A 14,960-nucleotide genomic window follows, 5' to 3' on the forward strand; every position below is an offset into this window, starting at 1 on the left:
GACCAGTGTAGTATAAAGCACTGGAACGTACAAAGTCACTTTTTGTAGTCAACAGAAGTTACACGGTCTACCTCTGGTATTGTTTCTATGGGACATGACAAAACTTATAATAAAGACACAAAAACTACACAAGATTAAATGTTTGGTTTCATTTTATTTGCCTCATCGAAGCAGTAACCTCAGGAATTCTTCCTCTCAATTCAGGAGGACGTGACCAACTTCTTTAACCCTCCTCCTAATCTAAACATTCTCTTAAGAACTAACGGGAGAAATGACTTAACTCAAGAGTTATTTCTTATTAATCTTCAAGCCTGATGCTTCAGTTTTTTGAAAGGGCAATGTCACTAAGCCATGGCACCTCTATGAGGGAATTATAATTTCTATTGGAGCATTCAAGGGGCACCAAGGCAAAATGACCAGGGGCAACAGAGGCGATTACCTCCCTTGCCTCCATGAAGTATCAGGCCTGAGACTTAGTCAAAGCACTGTTTAGAGAAGTGTTTTTAGCTAGGGTTTGACATCCACTTCATCTTGGCATTTATTTTATGTAACATCATCCAACTGTAACAGATTTTGAAATTAAGTTTTAAGACGACTTTCAAGTTTCATTTCCAAGAGAGAAATCCTGCGTCTCCAAGGTTTTTAAGTTCCAGAGATTTGTTTTATGGTTCAGTGATTGAGAGAGATGGAGGGTTTAATGTTTTGGTTCTAGTTCCAGTCTTTGTTTCCGGCACCACCCCAGTCACCAGTATTGGGTGCAGCAGGGGCGGGGTTGGTAGCAGACCAGTCCTTGGCAGCGGGGTCGGCTGTAGCCCAGTCGTCACCCTTGGTGAAGCCCTGCTGCATGGGTACAGCTGGGACTGTCATGGACTCTGCAGCCCACTGTGGAAATAAAAGCAAAGAGAGCAAAAGTTGTTAGATTTTTCATGGTGACAGGAAAGATGGGATTGATACCCAAACTTTTACCCTAAAAATATTTTGTTAAAGATTTCAAAGCAACAGATTGACAACTTCCGACTTCAAAACACAAAATAAATATGTAGATAGGAGGCACATCATGGAAACCTGTTCAGAGGTGACCATTTCTGTTAAAACAAAGTGCGAAGCCAAAACTATTTGTAGCATCTTTAGTCTTTTATTCGGAATATTAAAATTTGTTCATGTTTCGTTAACTCGGGGATGTGATAGGTTGAAAAAAAAAAAAAAAAAAACTCTTGAAAGCCTGTGCGCTCGCAAACTTGCCAGCGTGAAGCCCAATATTAACATTTATCTTTGGTTTTAAAAGCTGTACTTTGCAATCTTGGGCGTTGTATATGGTTTTAAATTCGTTTTTGTTATCTCAAAATTTGGGGAAAAAATAAATGAAAAAAAAAAGGGAAAACTGTATTTTTAGAGGGGAAAAACATCCTGGGAATTCCATTTAAAAACGGAGAAATCATTCACTGTTAAACTATGAGAGACTTGAAATAGACTCACATCGGTAACCTTGACACCACCAGCCTGGTCTTGAGGAGCAGCGGGAAGGGCAGGAACATCTCCCTGGGCTCCCCACTGGTCCTGGTAAGGTGCCTGGGGTTCCTCCTTAGCCTGGGCCTTCTCGCGAGCCTCTTGCTCCTCCTTCTCGGCCTGAAAGAAATATAGCAAAGACAGGAAAGTAGTACAAATACATTCAATTGATAATGATACCGAGTGATACTGGTCTGTCGTCGTGGCCAACCGGATAAGAGCACCGAACTCAAGCTCTGGTGTTTCTGTTCAGCAGAGTGTGGGTTTGAGTCCCGGTCGTGACACTTGTTATCCTGAGCAAGACACTTAAGTATTATTGCTTCTCTCCACCCAGGGGTAAATGGGTACCTGTGGGGGCATATATGGTTCTTGTGATTTATTTAGCTATAGTAGCGCATAATTTGTTGCACAGGCTGTTTACTTCCCACGGAGCCGAGATGGTTTAAGGAAGGAGTTAAGGCTCAGTGACCAGGTGTAATGATGTTAGAGCACTTTAAGAAGCCCTTTTGTGAAACTAGCAATTGACAAAAGTTATTTATAATTTTTGTTTGCATATCCGCTGAAATTTACACCGATGATGCTAGCTTATGCATGTGGAGAACCGTGACAATGTTGCTCTGTATCACGATTTTCAAGTGAAGGTAATTATTCTGAAGCTTACCTCTTCGGGATCCCTGTAGAAGTAGAGATCCACCATGATGTCCCAAGGGATGTCACGGCTGATGGTACCTCTAAGGCGCAGTACCTCACGGGCCAACAGGTACCACATCAGACCGATAGACTGGGGACCCTGTACAACGCAAAAAGGAAACAAGAGCAAAATAATTTTAAAGGCACTGGACACTATTGGCAATTACTCAAAATAATTTTTAGCATAAAAGCTTACTTGGTAATGAGTAATGAAGAGCTGTTGATAGTATAAAGTATTGTGAGAAACGTATGTTTACAAAAACCCAGATCGTCTTGCCAAAGACATATGTTCGGTTGCTACACAAAGCTTCTTTCCAACAACTTTTGGCAAAACACAAGAAGTCTGTTGTAGGAAACTCTTGTTGTTATCCTTCTCACTGGAGCAATGAAATGCAATCAGTGTTTTGAGGTTAGCCGTTCCCTGATCGTCACGACACAGTCCTGAGGTCTAGGATTAGCTCACCTTGTTGTTGCATGGGATAGCGATGTCGATATGACGGAGTGGGGAGTCGGTGTTACACAGCGCGATGACTGGGATGTTCACGTACGATGCTTCCAGGACCGGCTGGTGGTCAGTGCGTGGGTCGGTCACCACCAGCAGACGGGGCTCACGGAACGCTGCCTGGATCTGATTGGTGAAGGTACCGGGGGTGAAACGTCCCGCAATCGGGGTGGCACCGGTGTGGGTGGAAAACTTCAGGATGGCACGCTGGTGGAATAAATTAACATTAGGGAATAAATGAAGTTGAAACAAGTACTTCATGACTAGTGTCGGTCAAAATAGTCTGACACTGGGCTCCAGATCTGAGGAGGTACTATGGAATGATGGCATGTCCACCCTTAAATAAGCCCTGGAGTTACATATTCAAAGGAGCTTTGGGGAACAGTATCCTCAGCACTGGAGAAATAGGTCAAAGAGCCCTTTTTTATTTTTTTAAAGACTGCTTTTTCTGCTATACAGGTTTTACTGATATACCAGGCAGACTCTAAAAAAGTCTGAATTTGGATAAAAACCTGAAACTTCTCTCAACTCATCCCTGAATGATTACAAAGTGCCAGTCACCTGTCCATAGGGGCGAGCTGAGATGACGCAGACATCTGCTGGGTGCTCAATGGCCACAATGCAACGGGCAGCGAGCATCAACTTCTCCCAAGTCTTGCGCAGATTGATGATGTGGCTACCTGTAAAGTCAATCACAGTGATCAATTAACTTTTGTTTCTTCTTCCACAGGACAGTTTCTTTTTAGAAATGGGAAGTCACCAGAATTTCAAACAAATTACTTGGCTTACACTGAATCTTCCTTCCTAGTCTTCTCTCCATGAGGTTCTTGGATAGTAATAGGCGTAAGTTTGCTTTTCAGAGAATCCTTGGATTCTCAACCAATATTAATAAATGAATGTTAGATCTAGACGAGAGACGTCCAGTGGAGAGTTTCTCTTAGTGTCTTACCGTCTGACTTGACCTTGTACACATATTGTAGCATCTGAAAGTCCGAGTTGTTAGCACCGATGTGGGTGCTACAAGCCAAGAACTTCGTCACGTCCTCCTCCTTGAGGGCTAGTATGTCCAAACTTCCCGACATTGTGCTGTTGAATCTGGTAAGTGATGGGAATCAACCTGCGACAAGAAACAACGAAAAAAACGAGTTAAGTTTCAATAGATGTTGGTTTTATTTTTGCATCAGAGATAAAGATAAATTTATTTTTACACCAATATGGATACTTACTAGTGCCCCCTCCATCAAAGACAGGTATTTTTTTCCCATGACAAACGGGGAGAATTATCTGCACACGTTCATCCTGGAATGAAAAAATACCCGATCCGTGCTTTGTGTACAAAACATATTGACACGTGTCTGGGAACACACTCTTCTTTCCAGGACGAATATGTGCAGATAATTCTCCCCGTTTGTCATGGGAAAGCACACGTTCATCCTGGAAAGAAAAAATACCCGATCCGTGCTTTGTGTACAAAACATATTGACACGTGTCTGGGAACACACTCTTCTTTCCAGGACGAATATGTGCAGATAATTCTCCACGTTTGTCCTGGGAAAAAAATACGGATCTTGTTTCGTGACATACCTCACGACGCGTCGGGGGCAATCGGCAATTGTAGTGTAGTGGTAAAACGGAGTATTTGGGAACTGAATTACGGTAAGAATTTAACAATTTTTGAGATTACGGAGTGGATTCTCTGGATGTCCCACAAGTCATTGAGAGTTTAAAGGACACTAAGAGCCTAATTTCGGTGAGATTAAAAAAAGAAAGAAAAAAAAAGGAGATTTGCATTGCCAAAATTAAAACTTCATAAAACTTTTAAAAAAAGAACCAGAAAAAAAGCAGTCTCGTTGTTGTCTTGAGAGATGTCAGCCTATGAGGTTACGGGAGTCGATAGTGGAACGAAACTGCTTAGTTCTAGGTCTAGGAGTAGGTAGAGCTAGAGGCTAGCTAGATCTATTCTGAATCTGATTCTGAATACTCTTCACTGGAAAAATAAAAGTTATGACCATCATCAAATATTTAATTTCATTTTCATTAAATTTAAATAACTTTATTCCTGACAGATATTCCCTGAAATTCCAAAACATCAAAACCAATTGATTGAATTTTTGTAAGTTAGTCTGCAACAATTGGCCTTAGAAATAATTTTTAGAAATCTATCTAAACTGATCATGCTTTACTAAATAAACAGATGAGGGCGCCCATCATTTCACAATTTCCACCAACATAATATCAAGTCCTACACGCAAACTTTTCAGTAAAAATCACCCTAAATGACAACGCACCCCTCAACAAACTTATGTACACAAATCTTTATATGATTAATATTTTTAAAATGCAAACAAATCATGATTTATTTCACAATTTCGACCATAAATAAGTCAGCAAAGTTGAGGGAAAAGTCTTACACGTGCAAATGCCAATGGGAGATGGTTGGAAAAGGGCGATATTGCGCGTTCACGTATTGAATGGTTCCTTTCCCATTGAGGTTACGGCGTGCCAAGTACCAGCTAAAATATGTGCCAACCCCCTTCTGGACAACAGAGGGCGCTTCATGATAAGCTTTCGGCCATGGAAAGTTTTGACAGGTAAGCTTTGCAATTTAGAATAAGAAGTTCTTCTTTTAAAATATAAAGTAAAGATGTGTTTTTTCACTGAGTTTTTCCTTTGGAGATTAGGGGGCACTTATTTTTAATACTAGTGGCTGCTGAGTTCCCTTGCCAGGCAAGTTGCCTTGGCTTGGGCCTGGCTGGCAGATAGTTTTTTTAATTTAAATTAAGAATAATAAAACTAAATTTTGTTTGAACAATAAAAAAATAAAAAAAATAATTAATATTAATTAATGATAAATGCAAATAAATAGTTGAAATACTGCCCAGCTGATTTCGCACAAAGGTCCAAAGGCGAAGTGGGAATGAGAAGGGAGCACTGCTTGTCCATGTGGTGAAATCATTCGAACCGGCCGGAGGCATTATTTTTTTGCGATGATCATGATGTGTCTTGAGTCTGACGGTGACGCAATTTTAGGTTAGTGTTTTTTTATCCTGACTTTCAGTCTCATATGATCATGAGTGCGGAATTCTTGGTTTATAGTGCACATGATTCAATCATTGATGACCCATTAGCGTAGAATTCCGCAGTATAAGCACACCGTGACATTAGGTGTATTTTCACGTGATTGTGTGGCTGGAAGGAAGGAAGAAAGTGTTGCATGTGAATTGGCTTTTCACTCAGTTCCTATCTAGTCGCGAGGTGGGTTTTCCCACTGCATTTCTTCATGGTCTTCTCTACAGACTACACAGCACAGGTACTCAAACCAGCCTTATATAGTTTCTAGAAGCACATAAAACCCTAAGAAATAAGAGTAGGAGGATTCCAACCTGGGCTGCAGGTAACAGTCTGACAGGAAGGTATAGTTACTTTGTTGAGGGTCCCTTGTTAAAATTTTTAGAAAGATAATTGCCTGTAGAAATAATAACACGTTAAAAGAATTGTGAGAACTGGTGTTTAACCTATTTGTTGATTAAAATTATTTATATTACTTTACCCAAACAAGGGTTGAACAACTAATTGCCGATGTCAACCAGTGCATTGAAACCAGCCAAAGCCTATGTGAGAGAGTCTGCAAGGATCTGCGCCCTCTTCTTCATCAACCCTGGCCTCCGAAGGAAAAACCATCACCAAAACCTTCCCCTCAAACAGATAACAGTGTCGGTAACCATGGTGATGCTGTATCAATAGAGGATGCGGAGACTCTCGCTAAGGTGGAGCTGGCGTTGGTCAGGGCCCAGAAGGCTCGAGACCTTCAGCGGAAGGTGAGAACTGGGCCCAATTTCATGGCTCTGCTTACCATAAGCATAGAATCGGCGCTTACGGAAGCAGGGAACTCTATGCTTATGGCAAGTGTATTTCACAGGTTAGCAACGAATTTTGGCTTCTGTCCGTCTGTACTCAACGTTACAAGGCATTCTACGCTTACAAGGCTAGCGCAGAAATTTGGCGCTTGCACGTAAGCGGGGAATCGTGATCGTAAGCGCAGAATACGGTGGTAAGCAGAGCCATGAAATTGGGCCCTGTTATTTTCTGATACTTTCTTTGTCATGTTCCCAGTCTGGATACTACAGAAATCAGTACTGTTTCTCATTATGTCAAAATGGGTTCAGACTATTTCGCCCCAGGTTTGGTTGGTGACACAAATTTGAAGTTTTAAACAAAATACAGCAGAGGTAGCACAAACAAAAATAGCATGGCCCAGTTTCATAAAGCTGCTTGAGCAGTCACAAATTGTACTGAGTGGTATTTCACAAGAAATGTGAACATTTCTATTGGACTGTTAAAAGCCAATGCCCTGGGGCAACAAATGTCTTTGTGCAGCATCAGGCATGAAACAAGGTTTTAACATTAGTGTTTCTTATCAAACTTAATGCAGAATTTGTATCAAACAGAATGTTTTTCAGTGTACTTCCTCTGCCAATTATCAAGTACTATGAGTGAGCGAGAATTAAAACTAAACTTATCCTGTAGGATAATGATTATTTTTATATTTTCATGAAAGATCGCCTAACATCACAAGGCCACGGACGGCCACTTTAACTAGCAAAGTAAGGGTTACACTTAAAGGCAGTGGACACTATTGGTAATTGTCAAAGACTAGCCTTCACAGTTGGTGTATCTCAACATATGCATAAAATAACAAACATGTGAAAATTTGAGCTCAATCGGTCATGGAAGTTGCAAGATAATAATGAAGAAAAAAAAAACCTTTATCACACGAAGTTGTGTGTGTTTAGATGGTTGATTTCGAGACCTCAAGTTCTAAATCAGGTCTCGAAATCAAATTCGTGGAAAATTACTTCTTTCTCGAAAACTATGGCACTTCAGAGGGTGCCGTTTCTCACAATGTTTTATACCATCAACCTCTCCCCATTACTCGTTACCAAGTAAGGTTTTATGCTAATAATTATTTTGAGTAATTACCAATAGTGTCCACTGCCTTTAACTGATTTGGGCTGTCTAACCAAACTGTCATCAGGGGCACATTGCCATCTACTCCTTTGGGCTGAATGAGGGTTACCTCCTTCCCTTCACTGTACGCAAAGATGTAGGCATTGGTTTCTTCCAACAGGATGTGAAGCAGATTGCACTCTCTTCTTCACCGTTCACAAAGTATTTATGGCTATTAGTGCCTTGCTCAAGGGCAAGTGTGATGACCAGACCAGGATTCAAACCCACACTCATTTGCTGACAACACCAGAGCTTGGGTCAAGTGACCTAGACCACTTGGCCAGGACACGCCACAGGTTCAAGTCTGGAGTATGAACGTGTACAACAAGAGGTGACGGAAACATCAAATAAAAAAGTTGTACTTAACTTGTGTTTTGTTTACCCCTTTAGCTGAATCCTGTGGTGGCGCTTCATAAAGAAGACAAAACAACATCAGAGCCTGAAGAAGAGAATCCACCAAAAAGTCAAACAATCGACGGACAAGAGTTTGCCGTCATTTCCCAGTCGGATCTTCAAAAACTATTCAGAGATGATGCGCTTAAACTTTCAGAGAAAAAAGCAAACTCTTCAGCTACGAAGCCAAGACTTGGCACAGCACAGGCCAGAGCTGCTTATAGCGCCAAAGTTCCTCGTCCGTCGTCAAAGTCCAGCTATACAACCTCCTCATCTGATATTGGAAAACACAAAAATAAACTAAAAGCAACTTCAGCAACTGGCAAGAATGCAAACTCAAAATTGAAACCTGTAAGCGAAAAAGACGCTGTTGGACAGAGGAGTGCAAACGTTGGTTTTTCAAATAACCGGATTAAGAAGCAACTAAATGTTCGCAAAGAAAAAGAACTTGTGAATGTTGACACTACGTTAGCTGAGGAACCTAAGACTGGAAACCCACAATCTGCCACGAAGCATAACAGAACTGCTGTGAACACAACTGTCCAAGAAAATCAGCCAAGAATGAGAGAAAAGGTTAAACAAAACTCTGTGAATCTTTCAAACAAAAGCAGACAAGAGAGAGAAGTGCATACTCAGTTGACCAATGGAAGTGAGAATCTTGCTCGTAAAACGGCAAAACTGAAACTGACGGATGTGGGCCCGTCAAAGCCATTGATTATGGGAGTTACCAAGGATGAAACAAGTAGACTAGAAGAGCAGTCAAAGCCATTTATGCTGAAAAGGAATGGGTGCGTGTGAGTCTTCGGGCAAGAGATATTTGCAGAGTTCAATGTGTGATGTAGATAGGATGTCTAAGCCCGGGTCTTTTGTCCTGGGAATGTGAATGCCATACGAGTTTCGAAGTCACAAACTAGCAACGAATAATTTGCATCAGTTGATTTGTGCTGAACTCCTGCATACTATATGCTGCAACAAAAAGCCCTGTGACGTCTTTCATTCAAAACCACAGTGGATAATATTGAATGATCACACAGTAGGAGGGTTGACTGTCGTGTGCTGTATACAGTGTAGATTTTTTTCACCACATGATGTCACACTGCAGGCTGGTTCTGTTTATTTATCGTTCCAAACTATAGTGATGATATTGAGTGGTCAGACAGTAGGAGGGTTGATGTCGTGTGCTGTGTATGTATTCACCACATGATATCATTGCAGGCTGGCTTGTTTTTCTATAACTCAAAACTAGTATAGATGAAAAATTTTTCTGTTATCACATTTTGCATATGTAGATCCGATCTGAAGGTTTCTGGTAAGATCAAAAAGTCTTATTCCGTTATCGCCAAACTCCGATCTAAGCTCTCGTCAGAAGTTGATTCAGTCAAGGAGTCCTCGCCTTCGCAGTATTTCTTGCATCGGATGGAATCAAAGGTAATTAAGAAGCCTCCTTGAAAATCAGCTTTGACTTCATTTTGATGACAAATTGTTGGTATTACCATAGTGATTTGCATTGTGACATCACACTTTACCAAGCAACTACGTTTGATTTTCTGTTAAGATCAATCTTGGCTCTTTGTGAAATCAACCCCAAGTTCCTCCTATCAGGATGTCTGAGCGTGAAACCAGGCTTTCTGCTCTGCTTCTTCTTACCGCCACTCTTGATTTGCTGAGATGTAGAACAAAGAGCGGTTCCAACAGCTTTATTCCACATACTACATCTTGTTCAAACTCCTTGTCTGGTACAATCTTGACTGTTAATCGGAAAAATTTTCTTTCAGCTCCCATGAGTTATTTCATCTAAAATGTTTTCTTCTCGTAGCCCCTTACCAAGAGTTGATATTAGCCTGTTTGGGTTGAACTTGCTAAACATAAAAAAAATAAAAAAATAAATAAAAAAAAAGTTTTCCCCTAAAGTGCTAGGCCGAGTTTCATGGCTTTGCTTACCGTAAGCAAAGAATCGGCGCTTTTGGATGCAGGGTATTCTCATTACATCAAGCATATTTCATGGGTTAGTAGCAGGGACTTTTTCCTTGTAGGCATGCACTCTCCAAGTTACTAGGCATTCTTCACTTACACAGCTCGCTCAGAAATTTGGCACTTGCATGGTAGGTGGAGAATGGTGATAGCAAGCGCCAAATCCGGCGGTAAGCAGAGCCATAAAATTGGGCCTTGCTTTGCACTGCTTTATGTTTTCCTCCATTCTTCAATCTAGTAAGATTAGATTCAAAAGGAATGTAAAATTCTTGTACCATTCTTGTGTCATCTTTTTTTCTTCTTGAGTTTTACTCCAAACTAAGTATCAAACTAGTTGCTAGTATGATACAAAAAATACAGAAAATTACATTATTTTTTTCTCTTCTATTTCGATTTTAAAGTTTCAGGCGTCGCCGACATCACTATCTTTCAGAGAGGTCCAAGAGAGAATAGAAAACTTGACCACGGAATGTCGACATGTCTTGCAAGTTGTGAAGACAGCCCTTTTGCAGAATCAGCGACAATCGGGTAGACCTCTTAAAATTGATTTATTAAAAAAATTCTTGTCTTTTCCGCTGGTGAAAACTGCTCAAAGTACATGTAGAACATTTGTTTTGAAAATTCCTTTGCAAACTTAATTATCTGCATAGCAACATAATGGGGGTACCAGTCACAAGTGATGTATTGTTTCATAATATATTGGCCTGTAACCTATTTCCGCTAAGCAACTTTCAGCTGGTACTGAGCAGCTGAGTTTAATAGGCCTTAGAACATATCCGATTTACAATTTTTGGGACTCTTAGAAAAAATGGCAAAATTGTTATTAACTAGCCTGAAAAAAAGATGTACAAAATTTATGTGTAGGTTATGTTTTCCTACCCTTTTCCAAGGGCCTAATGTTTATCATTGAAATTAATTAAATCGTATGAATGCACTTTTCTTGACGTAGAAGAACCATCGTTGGAGAGTAGGTATACGGTTAAACTCCTTGCCGAGACCTTGAGAAAAAGGCTAGATGATCTGACAGTTGAAATTCAAAATGTCGTTGCAGGTAAGTTAATCTGTGTCTGTATTAAGCGACTGTGGCTATGGCTATGGCTTGTGGTTTTAGCTCAGCAAGTCAGCCATAGCCACTGCCAAATCCATTATTTCATCTTTTTAAAAATCAGGGCTTGGAGTTCCCGCAAGCGAAAGTTATTTTTTACATAAGGTCAGTAAACTTGGGACTGGACAAGTCCGGCGATCGAGCGTTTTTGTTTAAATAAAATGTTGACTTTCAGTCAGATAAATCTCTTTCAATTCTGTTGAGTATTGAATAAACCAACAATACAAATGCGATACATCTTCCTTCAGTGTTTGTTCAAGTTAAACAGTTTAAATGTGTTTTATGGTTTCTTAAAAAAAACATTCTTGAAGGAATATTCTCTTTAGTTTTTTCCTTCATCAGGCAAGGTTATGATTGCGTCATCTGCCCTAAGCTACAGGGGGCTTGGGTTCCATTCCAATGAGAGATCTCTGCAAGAAGCACTTCAGCGTCAAATTGCATATCTTCGAGTTTTCAAATTTTCTTTTCTCGTTTTGATTCCAGCTGAGGAACAGTTACTCTCAAGTCACCACCGACGAGTCCCCAGCTCGAAGTCATCAACTCCATTCCATGAGGGACTTCAGCAATGGGAGATCTCCTCCACTCCAGCCATCTCAATATTCCTTCCTGTCAAACAATTTCAGGGTAATGTTAAACCTTCTCACACTACTACTACTACTAATAAAAATGAAAAATTATACAGCGTATTTTTCATATTAAAAAAAAGGCGCCCGACAATAAAATGATTACAAAGAACTAAAACAAAGACAGTAAACAACCAAATCATAAAAAAAAAATTACAAAACATTACTCTATTCATGCTACTCCCCGGGGGCAACTCCGGGGGAATAACGGCCAGCACTTTCACACTTAGATGGCTTTACCCGGCCTGATCTATCCTGGCCAATAGTCATCCCGGGGAATAGCAATCACTTCTTATAAAGAAGAAATTTCAGACAGTGATCTCAGACCAATTATTATTTTTTTTTAAACAGCCCATTTTGAAGAAAAAAATGGACGCTGAATTGTTTTATTTTTTTATTTGGCCTTACATTGAATATTCTGAATGGCATTCAAAGTAGATTTAATTTGTCTCTTCCTTCATCAGGCAGCGTTAGCCAGATCCGCAGTGGTCAAGACAACTGCAGAAATATTGAATACAGCACTCTGAGAGAGCTACAGATGTTTTCCACTCTGCAACATGATGTACAGAGGTTGGCCCTTCAAATTCAAATAGAGAAGGTAACCAATGTTTCTTTTCAGAACTACCCCAACTTATTTAGAGATTATTTTTTGGGTGCATTCGATTAGCTTCCTCGTGTCGACCCTGCGGGGTGCTCATTTAGGTGAGCCCCTGACAAGAGCTAATCGAACGATTACACTCGCCCTCTTGTGGGGACGTTATGCACCCTGGGCCAGCTCCAAGTGACCCATTCCACAGGCAGGGCACTGGGGGCTGACCCAAGTGAGCCCCTGGAATGACGTCAAAGCTATTCGAACTCACCCATTACATGGTGTTACCACAAACCTTCCTGCAGAAGGTATTATTGAAAACACAAAGCAGGGACACAGCATTCAACATGTCCACAATAAAGGAAATCGTTCATGGGACTTGTATTGTTCACTTAAATGACCACCTGGAAGCGCTCTGTTGTGAAGTAACATAACAGCTCACAGTTAAAGGCATTGGACACTATTGGTAATTATATAAAATTGTTGTTGGCATAAAAACTTAATTGGTAATGAGCATTTCAGAGCTGTTAATAGTATAAAACATTGTGAGAAACGGCGTTATTGAGAAAATTTCTAAAATATTAAAAGCCTTCGGGCTTGTAACCTTTTTAAGGCATCTGAAAGCAAAATAATTTGTGTAATAAGGGTGTTTTTTCTTTGCAAATTTGATGACCAATTGAGTCAAAATGTTTACAGGTTTGTTATTTAATGCATATGTTGGGATATACCAAGTGAGAATACTGGTCTTTGACAATAACCATAGGTGTTCAGTGCCTTTAACCCTTTTCTTACCATAGGAAACTTTAGTCAAGTGCACACATTTCCTCCTCCTTACCACTGGCGACTTAAGTTGACCAAGCTTACACAAAAAAATCCTTTAAGTCTGGGCACAAAAGCCTTTTTTAACAAGCTGTTGTTTTGCCCATGTTCAACTATCATAGCCAAGCAAACTATATTGCGAGAGAGGATGATTGGATGTTTCCAATGATGGTAAAATAAGGTTGCACTATTCTCAAAACTTATCTTAATCATGTTAATATGTCACAGGTTTTCAAGGGCTAATTTTGTTTTGTCTGTTTTGGTTTGTTTTGTTTTTGGTTTTACTGCACCTTGAAAACCCAGCAGGGTGGATATGTGCGCATTTCACGTCCTTATCATCATCATTATTATTATTGTTATTACTGTTATATCCTCTGCTTCAATTCAGCTCATCGGTGCAGAGATCTTACCCATAATAGAGGCCCTGAACCCATCTGATAGGAACTTTGTGCCCTTCTATCGATCAGTGTTCGGTCTACTCTGTCATTGTGGACAACTCTACCCGTCAGTTATCACAGACAATGTTGGTAATTCGAGTGAAGCGGATGTTACCTGATCATCCTCACAGCTAGTCTTGGTTCAAGACCCTCCTGTTCTTAACATCACATGATCCATTATCGCAAGGGGGAGTGTTCTCAACATACAACACTATTACAGACCTTTTAACAAACCCACTGCGCAATCGCTAACTGTTGAATGAGGTGCATGCTGGTCTAGCTAGCGATCAAACTTGATTGCTAGCTAGACCAGGAATCACCTCATTCCAGGCCTATAGCAGTATTGGAGTCTGCTGGTTCTCGGGTTGATTGCGTTTCTTTTTTAACAGCGCCCTCTATTGGCAACTATCAGTGAGAGAAATTAACAGCAGGTGTACACCTTTCACAATTTAATATTTGGATTGGTTCAATAAAACTTATCTCCAAAGAGATGCAGTACATGGACAAAACTGTTGGAATGGTTATATATGCTATCTTTCTGATAAATATTTAACAACTTGGCCACTTCACTTGAATATGTTTGAACATAAAATGCATTTAGAAATGCTGCAGTTTATTTTTGTAAGAATTGTATTGTTGATTCTTGGAAATGAAAATGACATAAATAATAAAACATGAATATTATTATTATTTGTATTTATTTGTTTGGTTAAAAGTGTGATAAATTGTTTTTTTTTTTAAGTTGTTGTGTTTCTTAAAATGATTGGTTACTTTGCTTTTTTTGTATTCTAAAGTATGATTGGTGTACTTGCACTTTTAAACTTTGTTTGCCTTTGAGAAAGTGTGAGAATGTTAATACGGTTGCTACATAATACCGCTTAACCTTAGTCTGTATCCATGTGTAGATTTGGTGAACATGTTGGATTGTATCAGTTTGAGTTAGGCCGTATCCGAATTGGCGGCTACAGCTAGATCGCCACGTCATCATGCATTGAAGTATAGGACACCCTTTAGCAACACTCCTGGCAACAGTCGTAGCCGCAGCCGTAGCCACCAATTCGGATACGGCCTAAGTCTAGTTCTGAGGACAGTTAGAGTTGTTCAGAAGCTGACAGTCGGCTGCATTTTCTCTCTCCAATCTCTCTCTAGCCTTTTAGAAAATAATATGTCGGTAAAAATCCAAGGCATAAATTATTGAATTATCATTTGGAGTGGATTGAATAATAGTATAGTGCTTTTCACGCCCGAAGGGAGTCTAAAAGTTTCAACATTTTGGTCACTTGGCCTTCATAATTCATTCCCTTATCCATCTCGCAGC

The 14,960-nt window shown here is 40.1% G+C and overlaps 2 protein-coding genes across 2 annotated transcripts; one reads left to right on the plus strand and one right to left on the minus strand.

Annotated features, from left to right (window-relative positions):
* Window positions 1–134: 134 nt before the first annotated feature.
* Window positions 135–5,196, minus strand: LOC139943662 (small ribosomal subunit protein uS2-like). The gene is made up of 7 exons (XM_071940394.1): window positions 5,110–5,196; window positions 3,648–3,815; window positions 3,260–3,378; window positions 2,660–2,905; window positions 2,168–2,296; window positions 1,477–1,626; window positions 135–882 (listed from the first exon to the last, which is right to left on the minus strand). The coding sequence occupies exons 2-7, from the start codon at window positions 3,778–3,780 to the stop codon at window positions 709–711; spliced, it is 951 nt and encodes a 316-aa protein (XP_071796495.1). The 5' UTR covers window positions 3,781–3,815; window positions 5,110–5,196; the 3' UTR covers window positions 135–708.
* Window positions 5,197–5,252: 56 nt separating this feature from the next.
* Window positions 5,253–14,312, plus strand: LOC139944610 (uncharacterized). The gene is made up of 9 exons (XM_071941666.1): window positions 5,253–5,289; window positions 6,258–6,516; window positions 8,096–8,886; window positions 9,388–9,526; window positions 10,471–10,597; window positions 11,019–11,120; window positions 11,658–11,798; window positions 12,262–12,395; window positions 13,594–14,312. Exons 1-9 carry the CDS (start codon window positions 5,273–5,275, stop codon window positions 13,759–13,761), a joined length of 1,878 nt encoding a protein of 625 aa, XP_071797767.1. The 5' UTR covers window positions 5,253–5,272; the 3' UTR covers window positions 13,762–14,312.
* Window positions 14,313–14,960: the final 648 nt, after the last annotated feature.

Source organism: Asterias amurensis, chromosome 11, assembly GCF_032118995.1.
Source record: "Asterias amurensis chromosome 11, ASM3211899v1".
Classification (NCBI taxonomy): Eukaryota; Metazoa; Echinodermata; class Asteroidea; order Forcipulatida; family Asteriidae; genus Asterias; species Asterias amurensis.